The sequence below is a fragment of the Podarcis tiliguerta genome (assembly GCF_965153285.1).
Source record: "Podarcis tiliguerta genome assembly, chromosome: 6".
Taxonomy (NCBI): Eukaryota; Metazoa; Chordata; class Lepidosauria; order Squamata; family Lacertidae; genus Podarcis; species Podarcis tiliguerta.
This window is the reverse complement of record NC_139539.1, coordinates 33,921,097-33,947,469: the sequence shown is the minus strand read 5'-3', so window position 1 is coordinate 33,947,469 and position 26,373 is coordinate 33,921,097. Positions and strand designations below refer to the sequence as shown.

The 26,373-nt window shown below is 42.2% G+C and overlaps 1 protein-coding gene across 4 annotated transcripts in view; it reads right to left on the bottom strand.

The window, feature by feature from the left end:
* SYT6 (synaptotagmin 6) overlaps nucleotides 1-26,373 on the bottom strand; it is a 138,065-nt gene that overhangs the window by 46,860 nt on the left and 64,832 nt on the right. For all 4 annotated transcript variants that reach the window (XM_083444442.1, XM_083444443.1, XM_083444444.1 and 1 more), the window contains exon 3: nucleotides 18,075-18,633. In XM_083444442.1, coding sequence (XP_083300568.1) covers nucleotides 18,075-18,633 — 559 coding nt within the window. The remainder of the gene's footprint in view (nucleotides 1-18,074; nucleotides 18,634-26,373) is intronic.

Genomic DNA, 26,373 nt, shown 5'->3' with positions numbered 1-26,373 from the left:
ACCCCTTTTAAGCAGAACACAATTTTAAATTATAATCAACAATAATAAAACACATCAAACAGCACATTTAAATCCAATGAATCTTAATTAATGACCAAAACATCAGTACATCGCCATGTCTATCCAAGCATAGTCTGCTTCTATTTTTTACTCCTATCTATGTATACATGCACTTCTAAATGTCCATTATTATTCCTATTCTAAATTAAACTAGCTTTGTTCATCCCAGGAAAACCTCCACTTTTAAAATAACCCATCAAGCTCCCCCATCCCTTCTTCAAAGCAGCAGCAGGAGCATTTGAGAAAATATGTAGATAGTTGAAACTGACAAGGCTTTCTCCCCTGACCAGAAGCAAAGTACAGTGTTGAGGGAAATCTGTATTGGTGAAGACAACAAGGCTCTCCCCGCCCCTGTTTCCTTCCAGGTATGAAAGGCTGAAATATGAGGAAAAGCTATTCTCAAATATGTGCAGCTCCCTCACACTCTAGATATAAAACCGTGCCACTGGAGGACTAGAAAATAGCCTTCAAGCAGGAAACATCTATCTGTTCATAGTTGTGGCAGAAAAAACCCCAACCAGAAAGTATGAAATGATATTGTAAATTCCTTGGTGGCTCACAATTGATTAAAAAACCCCAACTGAAGTGCATTTAAAGCTACATTTCCATCTTCCACACATTCAGATCAACAGTGGGAGAGAAGCTTAAAAGCACTTTAAATGGCATGTGTGAAATGTTGCTAATGTTCCTATAAGAAGCACATTCTGTCATTTTTATTTTCCAGCACATCCCAGCCCAGGATGGGTTAGCTAGGAAGCTGAGTGTCCTCAGTATTGTTTTAGATTAAAATAAAAGATGCACTGCTAACCACATATATCAGACTTTATCTACCCTACACTGGGGGAATGAGGAAATTGTTCACAGTCACATTCCTCTCTCCTCTCACTCTACACATTGTTATATCATCAGCACAGACTTACTGGTAGCATCCTCAATTTTTCTTTTTGAATTAGGAGTGCACTGCATTCACAAAGTGATTATGTACCATTCTGGCATATGCAAAAGCCTCAAGCAAAGGAACTTTCCCTCCTCACTCTATTTCTCTGGGCCTTAATATTGTGAATCACATATTCCCTGGGCCCCACCTTTGTGCACATCAAATATCTACTTAAAATTCAGGGCTTTTCTTCTTCTTGCACCCACTTTTTATTCCATTTGCTGTGAAAGTACAGACACTGCCAATGGCAGCAGCACAATTCCATAGAGAGAAAGCCCAAGAAACTGAACATATGTGAGTCAACACCAATGAATGCAAAAGTCAAAGCCATTCACATTTCAAAGTTTCAGCTGCAGCAAACATTTATTAAGACCAGGAAATTGGGCAGCAACACCTGCCCACCTCCCAGCTCCAAAGTGAGAATGAAGGCTGGGGTTCAGGTTTCCTGGAGAGTCTCACCAGCCTATCCTGCTCTGGATCAGGAATAGAGAGCAGGCTAAGGAGGGTTGGAAGCTGCTACCTGAAGTGACTCCAAGCATCTTCAGGCAGCAGCATCCAACCAATCACTCGGTTGCTCTTCCAACCTCCCATTGTTGGAAGGTTTTTGGGTTCCTCCAAGCAGTGGTACCCAACTGGCCACTCTTCTTGAGGTAAGGGGAAAGGTTTTGTGTGTCGTTGCCTGAAGGCACAGTGGTATCCAACTGACTGCTGTCACCACCAGTATTTTCTGTGGTTGTGGAGGCTTGTATTCTAGGAATGTGGATGCTTGTATTCTAGGGCTAGTTTCGCACAGTTCCTCCCCACATGTTATCACCACCCACCCACACTTTCCCTTTCATTCCAAGCTAGTCATCTTGTATTATTATTGTAATCATCATAAACTTAATCCTATCTTTCTCTATATATACATTGACACACACACACACACAGAGAGAGAGACACCCCAATCGCAGCTTGCAAGAACAACATGCAATTGTAAAGCAAATAAAACAAAACTGTACTTTTAAAACAGAAGGAAAATACTACAATATAAAAAATATACAGTATAAGCAGCAGGAACCATTTGACAACCCACTCAACCCACTAAAAATACCCTTAAAAAATAAAATGAAGCAGCTTCAAAGTTAAAGAACAACTAGAAATATTTTAAACCATTAAAAACATGGCAGGACAGAAATGTCTTGATGTCATTCCCTCAACCATGGATGGCAACTTGGTGACAGAGCAAAAGAAGAAAGGCAGGTGAAAGAGGTCCAGTGGTGGACTGCACAGGACCTGGGCCCCTACTGCTCATTCCACCACAGGAGGAAAGTGCCAGTCTTCAGGCTGGATACTCCTGGAGGACAAGCATCCTTGCCACCAAGGGTCTCACATTCCCAAGCAATACTGGCAAGAAGTGCATATGGTGGAGACAGAGTGCTGGGCCCTAAGGTATTTACAGAGGATTTATATATTCTGTGCACACACACACACACACACACACACACCCCACACAGGTACCATTCAGGAAAGCAAGTAAAAGTGTAACATATCAGAAACCTGTCAGTTTGTCCTTAGACAGTCATCAGCACAACCAGGAATTTAAAAACAACAGTCCAACCTCATCACTTTTTATATTTTTTCAATAAGGTACAGTGTTTCCCAGTTTTTCTGAAACTACACAGAAAGAGACAGTTATAAAAACTCCCATACCTTAAACTCTCATGCCTCAAACACAGTTAAACATAAAAAAACCCCCATGCTTCTCAGTGACACATTTGGCATCACACCTAGTTTGGCCCTTCATGTGAGAAAAGAAGAAGAAGAAGAAGAAGAAGAAGAAGAAGAAGAAGAAGAAGAAGAAGAAGAAGAAGGTCAATGCCAGCCCCACAACTGTGGAGAGTGGGACAGCTAAATCATGACACCAGTGCTGGGAAGTGGCAGGGAGCCAAGGTGTGTGGGTCACGTGGCCTGTCTTGCACTGACCAAGCTAGTGTGTTGCCCCTCGAGAGAACATTATCCCATTGCCAGTGCTGAAATAAGATACATTGTCAGTCCAATCGTTTTCTATATGTGGAAATGGGTAGCAAAATGACCTGGGCAGGGCTTGCAGATGGTGTTGATTTGAGATTAATTAACTCTAAATGGTACGAGTGTGTGATCACAATCCAGAATGAAGAGAAACCTAAATTGAAGTTTGCTTATTTAATGTCGGAGACTCATTTCCACAGTTTTGCAATCCATATGGAGAAAGGCTCTTTGATTCCTTCAAGTGAGATGAAACACTTCCTTGAAGAGTAAATGTAGCTGTTAGTAATCAAGCAGTGGAGCCAGCAAGACACGTAGAGACATTAAGGGAGTTTAAAGCATCACTGGCATAGATCTTGTTGATGCATGAGAATTTTGCCCAATGATCTCCTATTCAGCTCTCAGTAAAACAAAGTATTACACATTTATACCACAGAGTTGTCCAGAATACTAATGCGCAAGGTATTAAAGGTGTGCTTCCACACAGAAACTTCACTTGCTGGCAAATAAATTCAGAAGGCTTTCCAAAGAGACGGGGAACAAAGCAGTGGATGACATAGCATGAATCAATCAGTGCTAAGTCAAAACTCATAAGTGTGTGTGTGTGTGTGTGTGTGTGTGTGTGTAACTTACTTGCTCTCATGAAAATTGCCCCGTTTTCAGCAACTTTCTGAACAGGGATGAAAATGTACCCCCTTTGAACTGTAGTACTTTCACCTGCACATGTATTTGGATGTGCACCTTGATGCAACATCAGAATATAGTATAGGAAGCTGCCTTATACAGAGTCAGACCACTGGCCTATCTAGCTTATTGTCTACACTTACCAGCAGCGGTGCTGTCTTTCAGACAGGGGTCTTTTCCAGCCCTATCTGGAGTTCCTGGGGAGTTGAACCTGGGACCTTCTGCATGCAAAATAGATGCTCTACCACTGAGCTACAGCACTGATAAGGTGTGCCAAGGAATGTAACTTCCCTTCCTCAGGCAGCAGACCATAATGGTGGTGACCAGAATGCCTCCCTTGCAGTTTGTCTGGCTGGGGGAGACAAGGATGAGGTTCGGGGGGAGGCACCCCATGATACTGCTTTGTGTCTGTGGAAGCAGATGTCCTGCTGTCAGACAGCTTCCCATTTAGTGTGATGGCACCCAGGCTAGCAGCAACAGCAGGGTGGTGTGAGGAGCCCATGTCTGCCACTCATGTTGCCACTCCTTCTACAGTCTGGCCTGTGAAGGGCTCAGGCCACACCTGTAGCTGTGGCTCCTGATGGCATGCTGCTGCCATATCTCCTTGTCCAATGGGCATGGCACAGGTCACACCATGTTGCCCCTTGTCATCCTACCTCTGAGAACTCACCCCAAACAACCCCATGCTCCAGAAGGTGCTCCTGGGGTTGCATCACCTGGCCATGGGGACTTCCAGCAGGACATGGACGGGGGGGGGGGTTCCCTCATCTCCCAGTCCTCTACCAGCAGGAGCCTGCCAGCCTTCCTGGGTGACATTGGGGACCCAACGAAAAGAGTTCAACCAGTTCCCACAGCAGGCTTCAATGTCATTCTGGGGGCCCTGAGTTGCACATTTGTCCTAGTCTTTGCACCTTCAAAACAGCCTCATGTGCATCCCACAAAAAAACTGCCTTTTGCCTTGAAACTCGGGCATTGTGAAAATTCGTAGTAGCACCACCCTAAGTCTAAAGAGACATGTTTACAGAAATCACTGTAAAAGAGTTCATCAGACAACTCTAAATTCTCTGTCCTCATGAATTACATTCCAGATCATAACAAACTCCCCCCACCCCACGTGGATCTAGGACACCTTGGCCTAACAGCCGCAATCTCCCTGCCAATGTTTTGTGATGAGAACAGCAGTGTTACCGTTACTCAGTATTTTTCAGTGCCCCATCCCAAGTACACACTGATGAGTCTCTGAGGAACTATGCTGCCTAGCTCCAATGAATATTAATGAGAGACCACATTAAAGTATCTGAAAAACTCTGTGCGTACCATACAGAGCCGTTGCCGTTTCTGAGTCCTGGGTGAATTCCAGCTAATCCTATTTGGCGAGATGAAGCCGTCAGATAGCTTAGAAATAATAGTTGCTTTTGAGTCGGGCTGCTGGTCCCAGAGATCAAATTTGAATGAACAATATTGCAGCATAAGCGCTTAGGAACGCAAAGGCATGTCGATCATTCCCATCCCAGATACTTTGTGCGATGGAATCATCTGCATTCAAGCAGCTGGGGCGGCATTTGACTTAAGCTCTCCTCTTCCTTCCATTCAGTCAGTGTTTATATCATTACCATATAATGGCCCCGGGCTGCATTCTACTAGCTAGGCTGATCTGTGGTTACACTTGTGCATTAGTCATACTTTGGAAGAATCACTCATTACTGTAACATCCACAGATTCACAAGGAGATAAAAATCTGATGATTGCTCCACAATTTATTTTGTTGTTCCTTTTTCATTATTAACTAGATGCAGAAACTTTGGAAGCAAATCAGAATACTGATGCTGGCTTTCCTCGAGGCCCTTTGCCCAGAGCCTCAGAGCAAAAAATGTAGAAAGAGGGGAGGGGCATTCTTAACCCTTTGTGCAGATGAACACTGCCTCAGTTTATTTGCAAGTAAACTGATGCATAACGGAACTACAGGGCACTGTATGGTCTCTGACCAGATGGGGCAAAGGGAAGTCAGTGCCAGTCTCATCCTTTACTTAACAGGCATAAAGTGGAGTCACAGGGCAGAACTGGACACTACAACAAATATGAAACTGATGTTGTCCTGTGACTGCTTCTTTGCTCTTCCTGTTAACATCTACAGATGCAGAATTCCAGTTGTGCCCAGTGTTTCTCTGCCCTTGTTAGGCTAGGGAAGGAAAACACATGGTGCAATGATGCCACGGTAGTTGTTGTGCTGTGCGACACATTATTGGAAAGAGGGTAAGAAAAAAGCTGTGGAGCCATGGCAGCTCCAACATTGCCCCAAGACATTTTTCTTCCAAGAAGCTGATAGTGAGCTAGTGTGGTGCTGTGAATAGGCTGTTGGAATGAGACTTGGGAGACCAGGGTTCAAATTTCTACTCAGCCATGAAGCTCACTGGGTGACCTGGAGCCAATCACCGTCTCTCAGCCTTCCTACCATGCCTACCACGCCTTGAGCTCCTTGGAGGATTGGTAGGAGAGAAATTTAATATTAAATAAACATAAGCCTTCATCTGCAAGACTTCTTCTCTATTCAGCAAGCATATTTGTGCTTGCATGATGAATATCCTACGTTAACTTCCACACCAGAGAAATTCTTCTTGAATTCTTTAAACAAGGCCTGCTGAGGTTTGAACTTTCAGAGCAACAATTTTGAAGTCAGTGTGATGTTAAAACCATATGGCTATGGTTTTAAATTTCAGCCGTCCAAAACTTACTAGGTTGCCAAAGTAATTGATTTCCTAGTTTGAACTCATTTTTACTCTTATTGTACCCTGTCTCCCAGACAGCACTTAGAGATGACTGTGATTAAGCAGTATACAAATCATTGAAACAACCAGTGATTTTTTCCTGGGGGTACACAGGGGTACGCACACCCCTAAACATTTTCTGAATCTTTGTACTTTTGTCCATTTCGTGTATTTATTTTCCCCAATTTGAACTATAAAATGGTATTTTCTTGAGTCAAAATGAGAGCACCCCTAAACATTTTTTAAAGAAAAAAAAGCACTGAAAATAACTAACTAACTAACTAACTAACTAACTAACTATTATTTCCTCATGTTAAATGTTGAGGAGAAGTGAGTTAAACACTGCAAAACACTTAGAACTATTTAAAACATAAAGCCTGCTCCTGAGGTTTTCTACATGTAATGGGTCACCAAGAAATGAGAGGCAACCAGGAAAGAGAGAGAGAGAGCATACTACCTAGAGGTAACATTTAAAGGTAAAGGGACCCCTGACCATTAGGTCCAGTCGTGGCCGACTCTGGGGTTGCGGCGCTCATCTCGCTTTATTGGCTGAGGGAGCCGGCGTACAGCTTCCGGGTCATGTGGCCAGCAAGACTAAGCCTCTTCTGGCGAACCAGAGCAGCGCACGGAAACGCTGTTTACCTTCCCTATTTATCTACTTGCACTTTGATGTGCTTTCGAACTGCTAGGTTGGCAGGAGCAGGGACCAAGCAACGGGAGCTCACCCCATTGCGGGGATTCAAACCGCCGACCTTCTGATCGGCAAGTCCTAGGCTCTGTGGTTTAACCCACAGCGCCATCTGCGTCCCAGAGGTAACATTTGGGAGAGGGCAAAACTTGTTTTCTACCTCCCATGACTGGGTAGATGGCTTGGTTCACACGGACAGAGCTCATGCAGGAGAATACAGTGTATATTTGCATGCAGAGATTATTTCACTTCTTTGTGGGTCCCATCAGTACACCTGTTCTCTCTTCACCTACCACCACTCATCAGGATGATAAATTCTTTTGCCAGTGATAAACGATAATAGGAACTCACAGAAGAGGAAACCAATGGCACTGATGCTTTAAAGTTCTGTAGAGAGCTGCAATGACAGGATGATTTAAGCAAGATGGATATGGTGTTCCATCTCTTTGACTAATAATGCCCAACTTTCATTTTTGCTCTGGTAGATAAAAAATAAAATAAAAATATGAGTGGCTCTGTTTGCCTGGCATTGCCTGGCACTGCAGAAATCTTATTCCCCATTTAAATATTTGCTTCCATGAAGGCAGCTGCTCCCTAAAAAAGTCAAGATTGTAATAAACACACCACTGAACAACAGAAAGTGATGCTACTTTGTAAAGAAACAAGTCATTAACACTCTAAAGAGAGACCGTAAAGATGCCTGGATGTTCACTTGCTACTAGTAAGATTAACTAAAGCTAGATACCAGAATCTTTTGGAAAACATAAAAGTTGGCATTAGAATAGTACCCTGACTATGAGCTGCCAGGGTAAGAGTTGTCAGAGTAATCCTCTTAGTTTTTACAGCCCGCAATAACTCTTCCTTGGGTGTATGGTCCACAAACCACATTCCTCTTTTTACTAGGCTTGTCAAAAATGCAGAGCTAAAATTCTGTTTTCCCAGCCTCAAGCTGTGGATTTCTGTAGAACATTCATCTGTATCTCTGAATCCCAGCCAATTCCATTTGTGTTGCCATTCCTTCAGATGTGATCAATTTCTCATTTCCATGCAAGGCCCGAAATGAACATGTGTGATTTGCTTCATGCTTGCCCTGCTCCTCTTATGCAGGAGGGTTTTACTTACGTTGTCAGACTGAAAATGCTTTGATTTCTGCCAGCTTCAATATGATATTAAAACGTTCAATACTGAATGTTTTACAGAAAAGTTAAAATGGAAAGTATGCAGAGATTACATAAATGAGCATCACATATTCTCACAAGCATGACTCATAAGCACATTAAACAAAAGCAATGACAGGTTTAGGAACGTCTGCCAGAAATTGCAGATCAGAAGTAATTGCTGAATATCCAAACTGAATTCTGCTTTCAGTACTGGTAGTGCCTTAACAATTCACTTCATTACTTTGGAGGGGAGGCACAATCAGACACGTGCCTCTGAGCATATAGAAAGTGTTGCTCTCTCATCCCTGAGCAATTGCATCCTCCACACAGGTAACACAAAAATGTGTTCCTCTCCATATAACTGTCTCCTCATTTTCCATTCATCTTCATTTGAAGAACAAAACTAATTATTGTTTGTTTCTTATAATTCACCCTTGCACCCTTGTTGTGGGCAAGAAGGTCTCTTTGTCTCTTCATCCCCATTACTTAATTTATGCCAAGGTTTCTGCCGAAAAGTTTGTTTTCAATACTAAGTCCTATAATATGGGGAAAGTACCTCTGAGCATGAACACCACTGAATAGCTGCAGTCTCCATACGTACCAGTGGAATGTTTTTAAACACGTTCTTTTTCTCCCACAAAAAAACCCCACTCCTGCTTTTGCAGCATCTCCTTCTCTAATCAGCCCAAAATATGCCTGTTTAAATTACCAGCCAAGTAGCAATTTTCATTTATTAACATATGTATCCTGGTGTTCACAGATGGTTACAAAAAGCTGAAACAATTCTCTTTACTCTGAAGCTCTTCCTGTTTGTGGGTTTCTCACACACATCTGGTTGGTTAATGTGAGAACAGGATGCTGGATTTAGAAGGGCCAAAGGTCAGATCCAGCAGACTCTTATTCTGTTCTTATAGGATTCAATCACATACTGGCAAATTTCAGTTGTGCAGTTAAATTGATTAGTGTTCTTGGGCAATGAATCCTCTTCCCTCCAGAACTGAACTTCTTGCAATAAGGAAAGTGACAGGGAAATGCAGGGTATTCCTATTAAATTTATTTATATCCCAGACACAATGTCACAGAACTTCTCCGTAAGCCAATCATAATAAAGGTTCACTGAAAGTCAATGTTGTTTAAAATCCCTGCAAACTTTGTGCAAACAAATCAGGATGAATGCTCAAAAACATTCAGAAGGCTGGTGGCTTGAGCCCACCCAGGGATGGCTCTGGGCAGGATTCCTGCATTTCAAATGGTTGGACTAATGTCTCTTGGGGTCCCTTCCAACTCTACAGTTCTATGATTCTATATAACAGATCACACGGAAGTGACCACAGAGGCTATTTGGGATTCTGTTCACATACAATCCCTTCTGGAAATATGGACAACAAATCAATGAAAATCTAGATGGACAAAAAATTTGTTGCCATGACTAGCAGAGCCACGGCCCTTTTTTTGCCTTTGCCTTTGAGATTGGAGATGAAGTGAACCATTTGGTGCCTCACTAAAAAAGTGGGGGTAGATGACCCCACAATATCTAGAACTGAAGATGATCATAAATACATGCAGCTAAAACTCTCTTGCCTGCAGAAATAGGAAACATATTGCCAGTCTTGCAACTAAAGGGCAGCTGTCCGTTCTCAAAATTTAAGCCCAACGTGTGGGAGAAAAAACTGCTGGGAATCAAAACCCACCAGAATCTGATTGGCAATTGAATTAGTTCTTAAGCAAGTTGTGTAATATATTCTGTGCAGCTTCCCATGCTGAGGGCAGTGAAGAGGCCCTCTGCTGCAATTTCCTCTTTTTTACACAGTATTCATACCACCATCAATTAATCCCAAGTTATCTAAGTGACTCACCATGTCACAGCGCGGTTGACTATGAAGAAACATGAAAATGTGTCTTATTAAATTGGCCACCATGCTGGGCAGGCTTCAGGGAAGGCCCTGTTTGACAAAATCTGTGAGACTTTATTAGGGATGGAGAAGAAATTCAGTTCAGTCTGCATTTAAAAGTGAGCCTACCTAATTCACACTCCCCAAAACAATGTGCAAATCAAACAGAACCATTATGCTAATTCACAGTTCTCCAAATTTTGCAGTGTAGCTCTCCAAGCAAGTGATGTGTACTAAAATGCACATGCTAGGGCAGAGGTGGGGAACTTCAGGCACAGAGACCAAATTCAGCCTCTCTACCTGACCCTCAGAACTCTTTCCAAGACACCCCCTCACTGCTCTCGCTTCTCACACCAAGTGCTTTTGCTGAATATCCCTATTTTCTGAGGAAAGTTGGAGGGTATGTGTGGCTGGAATGAGTCTTTGAACTCTGATAATGCCTCTTGCTTGTCTGGATGAAGGATAGCGAGGAGTGTTTATAAGAAACAAACCTACTGTAAAGAGGTAAATTTTACATTTGTTTCTCCATCCTCTTTTGCCTCAGGCCGTGCCAACCACTGGATTATGGCCCTTGGGAGGTTGCCCAAATGGGAACATGATCCTCAGGCTAAAAAGGGTTCTTCACCCCTGCACTATGTAAATTCTGCACATGTCAATATAAAATAATATACCAAAAATGCAGTACATTAGTGAAAACTGCCTGCAGAACCATATACGTTGGGCAAATATGTAAACAAAAATGTGCATGTTAGAAGTAAGTTACCTTAAAATGCTGATGAATTTTTCACAAGGACTTAAAAAAAATCATAACCTGATGTGGAGCACTGGAGACTGGAAAAATGAGAACCCAAAACGGGCAAATTTGCCTATCCCTATGGACTTATGATTGGGACACGGGTGGCGCTGTGGGTAAAACCTCAGTGCCTAGGGCTTGCCGATCGTATGGTCGGTGGTTTGAATCCCCACGGCGGGGTGAGCTCCCGTCCTTCGGTCCCAGCTCCTGCCCACCTAGCAGTTCGAAAGCACCCCTAAGTGCAAGTAGATAAATAGGTACCGCTTTATAGCGGGAAGGTAAACGGCGTTTCCGTGTGCTGCGCTGGTGCTGGCTCGCCAGAGAAGCTTCGGCACGCTGGCCACGTGACCCGGAAGTGTCTCCGGACAGCGCTGGCCCCTGGCCTCTTAAGTGAGATGGGCCCACAACCCTAGAGTCGGACACGACTAGCCCGTACGGGCAGGGGTACCTATGGACTTATGATAGTATGTAAAGGCATAACTATTTATTTCAAAAGAGAAAGCTTGAGCACAGCAGCTGGTTATCCAATAGCAGCAGTATTATACTGTGACAGAGAAAACAGTCTAACATGTAAATGTTCATCACCAGCCAGATAGAGGACCAACAAAGAAAGGTTTATTTATACTTCTTTGTTCTGCTTCATTAGGTGCTAAATTAATAACAGGCATTCATTCTTTTTTTCTCATTTATTTTATCTTTTCTTTTCTTGTTCTGGACAAGACATCACTAACAATACGAGTGGAAGGTTTTGCTTCTGAAAAAAAATGTTCAGGTGTGAAATCTGGCAGTCTTTCAGGTTGTTTCTTTGCTATGGAACAAAGACTAAGGATGCTCAGGCTCAGGGATTTTGTCCGGTCTGCCTCTGCAGGTAAACCGACCATGTTTGCATTTCCCAGACTAAGACGTGGATCAGGATGCAGTAACCCTTCAGTTTTCATATTTCTGCAGATTTTATGATGCACTTCTGAGAGTAAAATATGCACAGTGTGTAAAATGTGCAAAAAATGTATACCTTAGCATAAACATTTAGAAAAAACTTCAGTTCAGTGGTAGAGTATTTGGAAGAGTGTGATGCTAACGTCCAATACCAAGATGAAGGTCTACCAGGCTTGTGTGTTGAGCATGCTGCTTTGTGGAAGTGAGATGTGGGAAACTTCACAACCATCAGGAGTGACGCCTCAATGCCTTTCACATGATGAGGATTCTGGGTATCAAATGGTAGGACAGAATTCCAAACAAAGATGTGTTCTCCCATGCCAAAAGTTCCAGCATGTTTGCACTCCTGTCTCAGTGACGTCTACACTGGCTTGGCCATGTCCACAGAATGGAAGATGGCAGGATTCCCAAGGACGTGCTCTTCCAGCACCAGGCCAGTTGGCAGACCAACTCTGTGTTACAAAGATGTCTGCAAACGCAACATGAAGGCTGCCGACATCAATCCTGCCATGTGGGAATTCCTTGCAGATGACTGCAGTGCCTGGGGACAGTCAGGTCATGCATCCATAGCAGTGACCAGGGAAGGAATGACTGCTGGGAGAAGTACAGAGAGAAGAAACACCATGGCGTATCTGCAGCAGAACAACTGCATGCCGTCGTCTGCCCCAGCTGCAACGAAACATATCTCTCCTACATCAGTTTCCACAGCAGGCTCTGCAACCTTCCAACAGTTTGACTTCACCCACAAAGGTGCACTCCTCCATTGTTTCCCAAGAGAGATGGATGCCGGCAGCTTTTGTGCATAACTCCATGCAGCCAATTGAGAGGTGAGGTTTTGTACAGTGTAAAAGCACCAGTCACTTCACTGTACATATCTGAAGCAGATAAAACTATGTGGAATAATTAAAAAAAACATTTCTAAAACTTCCAGAGCACGACAGAGATTCCCTGTGTTGTGTTGTGCTATGGTTTCACTTAGAGCAGGGGCCTGCAACCCGCGGCTCTGGAGCCGCATGTGGCTCTTTTACGCCTTTGCCGTGGCTCTGGGGTGGATACTAGCGAGGGGAGGCGGTGCATTGTGTGCCCCGACACTCCCCACTGTGGTGGGTGTTGTACTGGCTGTGACGTCGCATCGGGGCGGTGCGTGCGTTAGTCACGCACCGTCCCGACGTCACCTTCCCGCCCGCTGTCAGATCGGACATTAAGGTAAGAAACAATATATGCAGTGTTATATTTGTTTTAAATGTCGCAATGGTTTTGCGGCTCCCAGGTTTTTTTTCTTCGGAAACGGGTCCAAGTGGCTCTTTTTGTCTTAAAGGTTGCAGACCCCTGACTTAGAGGATCCTTATTCAAGGCCACAAGTACCATGAGTGGCTAGTTCTTTCTTTTTACAGAAGCGTTTCAGTTTTCCGGCTTTTTCAATTAACCCAGCAGCCCATGTCATTACGTAATCCATATACATAAAGATGATGTGAGCACACTTTAATCTGCATGCACACTACAGTAATCAAGGAGTTGAAACAGCCTATGGGGAGCCCCATGCCAAGTATGAAGAAATTGCCTAATAGTCAATAGCTTCTAAGAGAACTGAAAGCTGCTTGAGAGACATTTGATTTCCCATGGTGTATATAAATAATTATTTTGTTCCTCTGTCACCTTAGCTCAAACAGGTTTTGAGGGCTTTTGAAACAATGCACCCCCCAAAAAAAACCCCTGTTTCTCAGAGGAGGAGAGAGGTTGAGCAGACACATCACAATTGGTGGTCCCTCTTGGAAATCGACCCCAACTCTCTCTTTTGTGTGCGAGAGTTTTGGTTGATGCTGGAAGCTGGTGACACAGAGGCATGTCTTGCTCTGTGCTGGTCCCAAGAGCTGTGGTTTGGGGGCTTCCTTGAAAGCCTCATGAGGAAGCAAGACCTGTGGAGCTTTAATGCTGTGAACCCCTCCATCTTTTGCTCAGGTTGTGTATATGTGTAAATAGAACCTTATATGTTAAAGACCCCACAGTCTCCGTGGACTTTCATTTCAAGGAAACCAAACCCCAGGAAAAGCATTTGGAACCACTGTAGTCTCTCACCACTTTGAGACTGTGTTACATGCGACAGTGCCTTCCCTGCCATACCAAATGCCACCTGAAACCTAACAGACCCATATTTCAGTGCCTGCTAATTCTTCCCACATTCCTCCTCCTGAGTATGGGCAGACTCCATGGCTCCAACTTCCCCCCAGGCCCAATTTTGTTTACCACCTCATCTAGTCCAATGAAAAGTCCTGGTGGACTCAAATGCTCACACCCTATTTGGGGACATTTTGGCTAGTCTAATCAAGGCATTGCCCTAGTGTAGATTTTGGAAGAAAAACTAGGTTTGACTTTCTTGTCTGCAGCATTCCGAGGAGGCGTGATGAAGAACTTCATTAGGGCCAAGCATTAGCATCCTTGGGTGAGGTCTGGCTAAGCCTTAATGCATATTTATGACGCCGATTAGGAGGGCTACTGCTTGAAACAAATTAGCAGCATCTGCTAAGGATCTTACTGTTTTCCTGGGCTGTTGGCAATCACAACAACATTGCAGAAGTGTTTGCAAACCTGTGAGACAGTTACGCTATTAGAATGATAAATGGGGAGCTTTGCATGGGAATAATGAGACTGCGCTCCTGAAGCATAGCAACAACAGTGCTGCTTCTGGGGTAAGTACAGCACCGAGGGCTTAGAGGGCAAGGATGCAAGAAAGGCCTTCAGGCAATGGCACTTCTGGGACTAATTACATGCTCAGTACCAGGCCATATACCCCACTGCACCATCATCATTTCCTTCTGCCCAAAATATTAAAACTTTCCCCAGGCAGCTAGCAGCCTTAAAGCTCCAGTCCCATGCTCCATTCCCCAGGTTCGGCACTTCCAAGAGGAAAAATCAATTTGTCGGATTCTGTAACTTCTCATTTAAAGCAAATTTGTTCAAACTCTTCTGAAGAAGATTTGATTGGAAAGATCTATTAAAAAGGAAAAAAAGGAAAATCTATAGAGATGATTCTCAAAGTTGGGCTATATAAAGCAAGCTGATCAACTTCCTTCTAGGACAGTATCTTGGACAGATTAGATAGAAAAATCTAGGTGAGGGCATGGGGAAATCAAACAGCTGTATTAAGGTCTGGAAAGCAATCTATTTCACAGTAAGAACATAATTTTGGAGCAGAGAGTAATTCCTCGGAGTAATAGAATGGTAGGAAACATGAAAGGAACAGGAGAACATTTGATTGTCCCAAGACCAGAGCACAGTAGCCATGCTAGTCTGAGCCAATGCACTAGAGTTCCTCACACAAACCTTTCAACTCAACCAGTCCATATAGGTCTCTAAATCAGCTACCTTCTATCGATGCAAAGCTATTGCTGGCCAATACGAGAGCTAAACTAGAGATGACCCTGGACACATCCTTTGTTTTGACATTAATTTTAACTGTCAGTAGCTGCTCCTTCAAAATAAGTGCAATAAGACCTGCACCAGCAGCTGGAACTGCCAGGGGTCCTCAGTATTTTCCTTTTGCTGTTGTTGGCCTCCCCTGGCCTCCCCTGCTCCTCCAACTTGGAACACCATTTTGGGAGGTTACTGAAACCTGCACAGAACTACAAGACCTTTTTTGTTCATGCTTCTGGTTTTCAAAACAAGTTGCCAGGAGGAAAAGCTTTGCCAAGTCCCTCTTGGTAATCGGCAGGAGCTCTTGGCTTGCCAAAGGTATTTCCATGCAGAAGAAGTCCCTAATAGCTCTATCCTATCACCTTTGTCTGGGTGTTCAAGACTAAGTTGCCTTATCTAAATATTAAATCTGCAAGAGTTGGAACAATGAAAGGACAATGTTTTGACACCACCTTCAACTTGCTGGCTTCAGCAAGCTGGCTGTACCCAAGTAGTTGTCATCATTTTTCCTCCCATTTTACAAGGACACAGACTTTCAGCCTCCCTGTTGAGGTGTTGAATAACCTACCTCTATAACAGTGGTAGGGGGGGGGTCAAAATCTCTCTTTAGCAATCTTCTAGGGCAATCATTCAAGGGGTGGGTGGGACCAGAGGCAAAAGTAGGCAGAGGAACATATGTGCCTCATACCTTTTGTACAGTAGGTTGAATTTCAGTCACACAAATGCCAGAGGTTTCTATTCCCACCTGTGCTCCTCTGCCTGTGCTGTATCCAGGCAAACAAGAGGAATTATCACAGTTCAGGGACACATTCCAGCCAGGAAAAAAGCACTCAAGGAAAACATGGAGCAGAGCCTTAGGAAATGGGATGTGGCACTGGAAGAGTCCTTCGGACCAAACAGAAAAGTCTGGATGGCCACATTTGCCCCCCAGCAAAATCAGTCCTCAGGCTTTAATCATGGATATGCTCAGTACTGTCCTCAAATACCTAGAAACTGCCATCTGTTCCTGTTACCTTTTCTTCCACCTTATTCAACTGGCAGAGAGATATGGGAGCTTATGGGTATAGACTCCCTCTCAACAAGGAGCTCTGACCTGGTATGGCATTAAAATGGGAATAATGATGCATCCATGGTCTGATGGAGATCATTCATTTTGGACCCTATCTGGTCTCAGTGCAGAATATGACTCTAGAGTAATGCACTGTTATGCGGGGGTGGGGGAAGATGCTTAAAAGGAGAGACAAAGAAACTTGAATAACTGATTCAGCAAATCAGACTTAAAATGTATGGGAGGAACATTCTCTGTTGAGATTTGTCTGCTTCAATTGCCACTCACTAACCCTTATTAACAACTGAGAATTCAAATAGTAATGAAAAGCTCAAAATATGGCATGTAATAATATAGTTTGGCAGCTTCAGCATTTTTTAAAATAAAGCAAATGTCTAGATTTCACGGGTTGTAATACTGAATATGAGTTGGCAGTTTTGCTTAAAATGCAAGTCAGTGAAAGTCTGAGGCTGGACCCCAGTCCTTGCGGCAATATTCTCTTCCACGTACAACTTTCCCTGTATTTCTAGCCCTTCCCGTATAATTAAAGTGCAATATCCCAAGGACAAAGAAAGACACTTAAAAACAATTTATAGACTATGCAAATTGCAATGGTGATGTATAGTGAGCAGTCCCCCACCTTTTACCGCCAAAGCTGTCAGAATTTAAAGCACAGAACAGATCCTACAACCAGGAACCAGTGCACTAGTTCCAAACTGTGGCTCATGGAGAGTCCTGCCCTTGACCTTGCCTAGTTTTGGAACAACAAGGAAGTTCTCATATTTTGATTCCCTGAAACAGACATAAATCTACCCTGATATGGCCAACCCTACCATTAGATTGCATGAGATGGAGCTATCTCCAGCAAGAGATGCTGAGGAGGGGTAGCAAGATATTTGGAGGACAGAGCAGTGTGTGCTACACAACCTGCGCCACACTCTCTAACATAGCCTATTGCCCTCAGGTGTGGCGGGGAAAGCTGTGCCGTCACTGGTGTGAAAGTAATCTACCAGCATCTGTATGTGGCATTGTGGGGGGAGGGGGGCACCATATTTTCCTTTGCCTTGAGTAGCAAAATGTCTTGGCCCATCCCTATGCCATCATCTTGCTTCCTTGCCACAATTTGACAAAACCTGGGTGTAAGTACATCTCACCCAGGATTATCAACATTGACCTAGAAAGACCTGTAAAGGAAGTGTGAACTGTGGTACCTTCACAATATTACTATTTTTAATGTAATCACCCATAACCTAGATGAATGACTGGATGTTTGAATGGATGTTAGCTCTGCTTAAACTGTTGGCAGCTATTGATGGCTATCTCAAGTAACCAGGACTTTGCTGCATGAAACCCATTGTCCACTTCTGCTCCTTCCCTTCCTGCTCAACTTCTTCTCTGTGTATGCATGCACAATGAACAGAAAGGGGAGCAGCATTCCAAAGAACAGGGTAAGTGAGGGGGCAGAAGGAAGGAGAAGCCAGGAGAAGAAGGGACCCACGAGGGCCCAAGGACCATTTAATACCCGAAACTGACACTGTATCATCCACACCTTCAAAAGAAGAACACTTGATGGTCTGTCTGTGCCAAAGCTCTCATTTTAAAGTGCAGCTTAGCCTATGGAGCTACGGCAAACTCATCCAAGCATTGGTGTGCTATTGTCTCTCCACACTAATGGCAAAAGCCGCCTACTCACCGTTGTGGCATACTGAATATCCTTCCAGATGGAGGTCTCCCGAGAAAGATCCGAAGCCTCAAAGAGGTTCTCCAAGATCACCTCACCAATCATGTCATGCCGAGAAAACCTGTCGAAGTCAAAGACGCTAAGATGAAGCTTCCTATTGGTCAGCTCCTCATAGGGCACAGGAAACTGAAAGCTCTCGTCAAAGGTGGGGTTGAGCGTTTTCCTGTGCACACGGGTTTGGAACTTGCACTTCCTGTCAGGCAAGAGGTAGATCTTGACGTAGGGGTCGGAACTGCCACAGAGGTCCTTGGCAGGCAAGTCAAAGGCCTTGAGAATCCGCACAATCAGGGTCTCGTTCTCATAGTCATATTTCAAAGCGAAATTTATTTTCCCACAGTTTTTTTCTGCTTCTTTTTTAGGGTCCTCAGAGTCCACGGATTTCTGCTTGTACAGCTCTGGCTTGATCCGGCCAATGCAAGTTGGCTGCTCTGCCGCAAGTGGTAGTTCTGTACCATAGTCCACACTGGAAACATGCATCTGCCTGGGCAGGTGCCTCTTGAAGGAAATGTGCCTGCAAGAGATAAGAAAAGGCCAGTGTGTTGTATGCTGGGAGAAGATTGTCCTGGGTATCTGGCCCCACTTAAGAGATAGGATGCAAAATGGGGAAGGGCAGGGAGAACATAGGAAATATAGTACTCTCCTGGGCCCAACTACACTATAAAGTTCCACCATACCACTTTAAACAGTCATGGCCATGATTTCATGCAAAGAATCCTGGGAACTGTAGTTTGTTAAGGGTGCCAAGAGTTATTAGGAGACCCCCATTCCCCTTGTAAAGCTATAATTCCCAGAGTTCCCTGGGAAGAGGGTGTGATTGGGAATTTCAGTTCTCTGAGGGGGAAAAGGGTCTCACAACTCTCACACAGTATTTTTTAAAGAAGCCAGTTGAGAGGGAGTAGGATGTTTTCACAACAGTGATGTTACAGGCAGTAGGCACCCCTGACTAAGCGGGTGAAACACGAGACTCCTAACATGAGTCCCCACATTGGGCTAAAGATTCCAGCATTGCAGGGGGTTGGAGTAGATGACCCTTGTGGTCTCTTCCAACTCAACAATTATATGATTACTCTACGACTATAGTGCTGACCCTTGTAGAACTTCTGAAGGCTTTGTCATAAATGAACTGTGTAAGCGCAAGGGAAACTGGTTTCTCGATACCTATCATGCAATGGAAAATAAAGAAGTGCATCTCATGCTGATCTGTGGAAAACTTTGAAAAGAACAATGTTATGGTCTTCCAGTTCTAGGAATTAAGATCCATACCAAACAGAACGCAAGGAGCAAGTCGCTGTTCAGAAGCAAAATATTTGGAACAAGTGGTATCTTTGGCCTTGGAGACAACATAAAAGAATGTAATTATAGTTTGTGGGAATAGGAAACACAGCTACAAGGGGCTGGTTATACTAGCCAGAAAGGAATAGCAGCACCCCTGAGAGTTCTGAGGTCTGTTTAATAAGCCCCACGGCTTGCTGTTTATGACTTACAGGAGAGGAGAAAGGAACTGCTGACCAGTGATCCAGAGTTATATGCTGCCAGCTGGGATTGCCACATATTCCAAAACCATAAAGCATTACTGCCTTGGGGAAATACTGTGTTTAAGGACTATGGGTCAATAGGAGTTTGGGGGCCTGTTGTAAGCTACATTTTTGTGCTATGAGCCCTTAGAAACGGTTACCAAAGAATCCCTGCTATCGCTGAAAGCTTCCTATCTACTGGATTTTTTCCTGTTGCTGATACATTTACACTGAAATAAGTAGAAAAGGGAAAGGAAAGGAAAAAAGAAAGACAAGGAGAGGGAGAGAGAGAGAGAGAGAGAGAGAGAGACAAGGTTGGCACACACTGTCTAAGACTCAACTCAATTTCAGTTTCCCTCATTTTTCCAATTTCAAGTTCAGTTCTTCACATTTCCACTTCAATTTTCAACAACAACTGAGCACTTTTTTGCAAAGCAATTCCCCTAAATATAATGCAGTTTTGTATGTTGCTTCCATTAGTATATGCATTTTTATGCACAGTTTACCACGACACATGAAATTTTTTTTTGTACAGATTCCTTGGCTGGAGAACTGCATTGCAAAATTTAGAGAAGTGCCAATTTTGAAGGATGGCTGTGCTTTTAGTTCACACGTTGTTTTCAAAAGTCCAAATTAGATAGGTACGCCTTTATATGTGAATGGAGCAAAAAATCTCTCCCATCCCTAGACCAGGAACCCTTCTCAGCTGCGGGAAGGGGAGTGCTTTTATATCCCCCATATCAGAGAAGAAAGAAAAGAAAAGGCAATGACACAAAGCCAACCACATACTTATTTTGCTAGTGCACCATCTTCCCCGAGATATAGCTACCTGATTGAGGGAGGATGTATTTTGATCACACCTCTGCATAGTTCTCGTAACAGCAGAACTTCTTTTCTATAATTCATATGTTCCAGCTGAACTTTTCTAATTGAGTTTGCCCAAATTACGCTTATCTTCTTTCCCTCCTTCATAATGTCTTCTGTGAGTGAGCTTAATGGATATGAATGACTAAGGAGGTTTGAAACAAAGAGTGGCAGGCATACATCTGCCAATGGCACAAAACATCAACTCGATTGCTCAGTCTCTCTCACAACTTTTATGACAGGACAGTTTTATTTTTTTTTTTTTAAATAATATTTTATTGAGTTTTACAACAGAAACTTGAAACAACATTAAACAAACAACCTCAGAAGAACAACATAAAGAAAAAGAAAAGGAAAAAACAGAAAAGATAAGTACTACAACACACAAACACAAAACAGCAAAATACAACATAGAAAATAAAACATATTTAAAACAATTTTTGTCTCCTTGTATTCTTTACATTAACTTATTTCTCCGACTTCCCCAGGCCTTCCTTCTCTGTATTCCAAATCATATATTCTGTCTGCAAATTCTTGTCCTCTATCGTACTTTGATTTTCTAATACTCTTAAAGACTAATAGATAATTGCATTTCCTTAGTCTGACAAAATATTAAATCTTTCTCTGATCACTTTTTCCCAAATACCCATTCATCCTCAATCCGATGTCATCAAATGTTCGTTATCTTATAATGTTTCTGTAAATAATCCTTGAATTTCCTCCAATCTTCCTTCACCGTCTCTTCTCCCTGGTCTCTGATTCTGCCGGTCATTTCTGCCAATTCCATATAGTCAATAACTTTCATCTGCCATTCTTCCAGTGTGGGTAGCTGTTGAGTCTTCCAATACTGTGCGATGAGTATCCTTGCTGCTGCTGTAGCATACATGAAAAATGTCCTATCCTTCTTATGCACCTGTTGGCTAACCATACCCAGGAGAAAGGCCTCTGGTTTCTTCAAGAATGTGTATTTAAAAACTTTTTTCAACTCGTTATAAATCATCTCCCAAAATGCCTTTATCCTTGGGCATGTCCACCAAAGGTGAAAGAATGTACCTTCAACCTCTTGACATTTCCAACACTTATTGTCAGGTAAGTGGTAGATTTTTGCAAGCTTGACTGGTGTCATGTACCACCTGTATATCATTTTCATAATATTCTCTCTTAAGGCATTAGATGCTGTAAATTTCATACCAGTGGTCCATAACTTTTCCCAGTCAGCAAACATTATGTTATGACCCAAATCTTGGGCCCACTTAACCATCACTGATTTCACTTCCTCATCTTGTGTATTCCATTTCAACAGCAAGTTATACATTCTTGACAGAATCTTAGTTTTGGGTTCTAACAATTCTGTTTCCAATTTTGATTTTTCCACCTGGAAACCAATTTTTCTATCCATTTTGAAAGCCTCCATTATTTGATGATAATGAAGCCAATCTCGAACTTTACTTTTTAATTTATCGTAACTCTGTAATTTCACTCGATCACCATCTTGCTCTAAAATCTCCCAATATTTTGGCCAATTGGCCTCCATATTGAGTTTTTTTAGTGCTTTTGCTTCCATTGGGGACAACCACCTTGGAGTCTTATTTTCAAGCAAGTCTTTGTACCTCATCCAAACTTTAAACAATGCATTTCTGACAATGTGAATTTTAAACATTTTATGCACTTTAACCTTGTCATACCATAAGTATGCATGCCAACCAAAAGCATTATTAAATCCTTCTAAGTCCAACATGTCAGTGTTTTCAAGAAGTAGCCATTCTTTTAGCCAGCAAAAAGCTGCTGCTTCATAATAAAGTTTCAAATCTGGCAGGGCAAAGCCCCCTCTTTCCTTAACATCAGTTAATATTTTAAATTTTATCCTTGGCTTTTTGCCCTGCCAGACAAATCTAGATATATCCTTTTGCCACTTCCTGAAACAGTCAGTTTTGTCTATAATTTGCAACGTCTGAAATAGAAACAACATTCTTGGCAGTACATTCATCTTTATCACGGCAATACGACCCATTAACGAGAGTTTCAAATTAGACCATATTTCTAGATCTTTCTTTATCTCCGACCAACATTTATCATAGTTATCTTTATATAAGTTCCCATTTTTAGCAGACATGATAATTCCCAAATATTTCACTTTTTTCACTACTGTCAATCCTGTCTCATTCTGAAACCTTTCTTTCTCAATTTCTGTTAAGTTCTTTGTCAAAACCTTGGTTTTAACTTTGTTTAATTTAAACCCTGCCAATCGACCAAACTCTTGAATCAATTCTAAGACTCTTTTTACACTGGATTCTGGCTCCTGCAGTGTCAAAACTAAATCGTCTGCAAATGCTCTTAATTTATATTGTTTAGATCCGACCTGTATCCCTCTGATCAGTTGGTCCTTTCTAATCATATTCAGCAGCACCTCCAGGACTGATATAAAAAGTAAAGGGGAAATTGGGCACCCTTGTCTTGTACCTTTCTCTATTCTGAACTCCTCAGTTATTACATTATTTACAATTAATTTAGCTTTTTGTTCAGAATAGATTGCACTTATACCATTCTCAAATTCTTGGCCTACCCCCATACCTTGGAGATTCTTCTTCAAAAAGCTCCAAGAAATATTGTCGAAGGCCTTCTCCGCATCCACAAATATCAAAACTGCTTTTGTATTTATTTTTTCCTCCAAAAATTCCAATATATCAATTATATTCCTCACATTGTCAGATAGATGTCTTCCTGGGAGAAAACCTGCTTGATCTTTATGAATCTCCTTTATTAATACTTTCTTAAATCTTCTAGCCAAAATGTCTGCAAAGATTTTGTAATCCACATTCAGTAGCGATATTGGGCGGTAGTTTTTAAGTTGATGTTTTTCAGTCTCTATCTTCGGTATAAGCGTGACAAAAGCTTCCTTCCACGTTTCTGGTGCTTTTTTCCCCTGAAGTATTTCATTACAGACATCTTTCAACGGCTGAATTAACCAGTCCTTCAATACTTTGTAGTATTTAGCAGTCAGTCCGTCCGGTCCTGGGGACTTGCCTAGTTGCATATTCTGAATGGCACTCTGAATTTCTTGATCTGTTATCCTATCACTCAGATTCAATCTGCTTTCTTGAGATATTTTCGATAGCCCATTCTCTTTCAAAAATTCCTCTATATCTACTTCATTCTGGGGTTGCTGAAAGTAAAGCTGTTTGAAGTATTTTTGAAAGGCAGTCCTTATTTCCACTGGGTTCTGTATATTTCTTCCTTCCACTTCCAAATTTGTTATCGTGTTCTGTTTTTGTCTCTTCTTTATTTGCCATGCCAATAACTTTCCACATTTGTTTGCTGACTCAAATGTCCGTTGTCTCATTTGCCTTATTTTCCATTCAATTTCTTGATTAATCATTTGCATATATTCAACTTGATATAACTTAATTTCTCTTAAAATTTCCTGTGATTTTGGTTTTACTCTTAGTCTCTTTTCTCCCTCATTGATTTTCTCAAGGATCTTTTCTCTTTTTTCCTTTTGTAGTCTCTTCTTGACCGTGTTCTGTTGAATCAGAAACCCCCTCATAACAGCTTTACTTGCGTCCCATACCGTTCTTTTCTCCACCGTAGTGTTTAGATTTATCTCAAAATAGTCCTTCAGGGTTTTCTGGGCCTTCTTAGTTATTTCCTCGTCTCTAAACAGAGCGTCATTCATCCTCCATCTAAAGGAACCAGTTGGTATTAAGTTCATTACCATCTTAACAGCATTATGGTCGGAACAAGTCTTTGGGCAGATTACCGCTTTTTTTGTCTTCGGTGCCAGTCCTCTCGTGATCCATATCTGGTCGATTCTTGTCCAGGTCATTTTGGCTTCAGAGAAAAAAGTACCCTCTTTTCCTAGAGGGTTTTTAGTTCTCCAAATGTCCACCAAATCCAGGTTATCAGTCAATTCAAAAAAGGTTTTTGGTAGTCTCCCATCTTTGGTGACTACCTGTCGTTGTGCCTTGTCCATATTTGTCGAAACTACTCCATTCATGTCACCCATCAACATCACATTGTATTCCAAATAATCCATCAATGTCTCATGCAACTTCTTGAAAAACTCGGATTTTCCATCATTAGGTGCGTACACACCTACTATCAGATATTTTTGTCCATGGTATTGGATTTCAATTGCCAAATATCTCCCTTGTTCATCTTTGAACATAAACTTTGGTGAGAGGCTCTCTTTAGCATATATTACAACCCCTCTTTTTTTTACTTTATCAGATGAGATAAATTCTTGGCCCAATCTTTTATTAATTAAAATTTTCCTATGGAGCCTTGTCACATGTGTTTCTTGTAAGCAAATTAAGTCCAATTGTTCCTTTTTTAAAATATGAAAGATCGATTTCCTCCGTCGAATCGAGTTAAGACCATTGCAGTTCCAACTTAAAATTTGCAGAGACATGGTGAATTTATTCTATTATGTTCCTCCAGTTGCTCCCAATGTCTTATCCTTATCTGTCGAATCCGGTGGTGTCTTTTTCTTCCGAGTCCTCTTTGGTTTTGCTCCTGTCACGCCTTCACTCCCTTCCTCTGATGATTCCGATGGGTCTGTTACTTTTAAAGTTCCCTTCTGTAGGTCCTCCTCGTAGGTTTCTAGGAATATATTCTTATCCTCCACTGATTTTATCTTTATCTTTCTTCCCTTGATACTGAAAGAAATTCCTTCCGGGAATTCCCACCTGAAGATGATGTTGTTTTTTCTTAGTTGGGTAACCAGATCCTTGTAGTTTGACCTCAGGTCCAAAAGAAATTTTGGAATATCTTTAAAGATCTCAGCTTTAGATTGATTAATTACCAAGGGTTTTTGAAAATGTAGTCCAAGAACCTTGTCTCTTTCTTCTTTGGTTCGAAACGTAATCAAGCAGTCTCTAATTTTGATCCTTTTGCTTATTCTTCCCAATCGAAAGGCACTCAAGATCTTGAATTCCTCTTTCTCGGATTCCAAGTTCCAAAATTTCTCAAATTCTTGTGTAAGAAGGTCCCGCAGGCTTCCTTCCTCAATTTCTGGTATATTTCTAATTCTCAAATTCGTTTGTCTCTCTTTCAGGTCCAGCATAGAAAATTTTGCTCTATATTCCTCTAGTTGTTTGTTCATCGGTGGTAATTTCTCCTCAGTGGCAACTGCAACTTCCTTTGCCTCCTCAGCAATTTTTCTTGTCTCGGCCGATATTTCCAGTAATTCCTTAATTGAAGCTGTATTTTGCTTTATATTTGCAGAATTTTGTTCTATTTTTTGGAAGGCCTCTGTTACTCCTTTATTTGTTTCAGTAACCTGGCTTTTTAATTCCGTAACTTGTCTTTTAGTGTCTGCCAGTTCTTCTGTCAGTTTGTCTAAGGATCCCTGTACCCTTGCAAATCCTGCCGTAATAAGGTCTTCTGCCCCCGACATTACTTTAACTTTAGGTGTAACAGAGGTACTTCCTGTAGGTTCTGGGAAGGATCCCCTCCTTCCCGTGTGAAAAGATTTGCCAGATCGTGTTGTTTTGTCTTGGAATTGCTGTACTTTCCCTCTTTCCTCTGCCATAAGCCGACTGTTTCAAGGTTATTCTGCAGCTGAAACTTGTTATCTACTCCAAAATAAACAGTGGAAGTTTTTCTCAGTTATTTTGTAGCTCTGTAACAATTCCAGTAACCACCAGGGGGACCTAGCAGATGTTGCAGCTGAAGGGATAATATGTCTCCCACTCTCCTTTCACAGCAAACTTGTATCAGTAATGTTCCCTCTCAATATCCACAACTCACAACTCCATATCCATTACTCCAGTCCTTATAAAAAGTCCTTTTGAGCACTTCCACAGTCCATATGGCTTAACTTTCAAATTTGACAGATCAGGACCAGGAGTCCAGGCAGTGAGCTTTATAGTAAA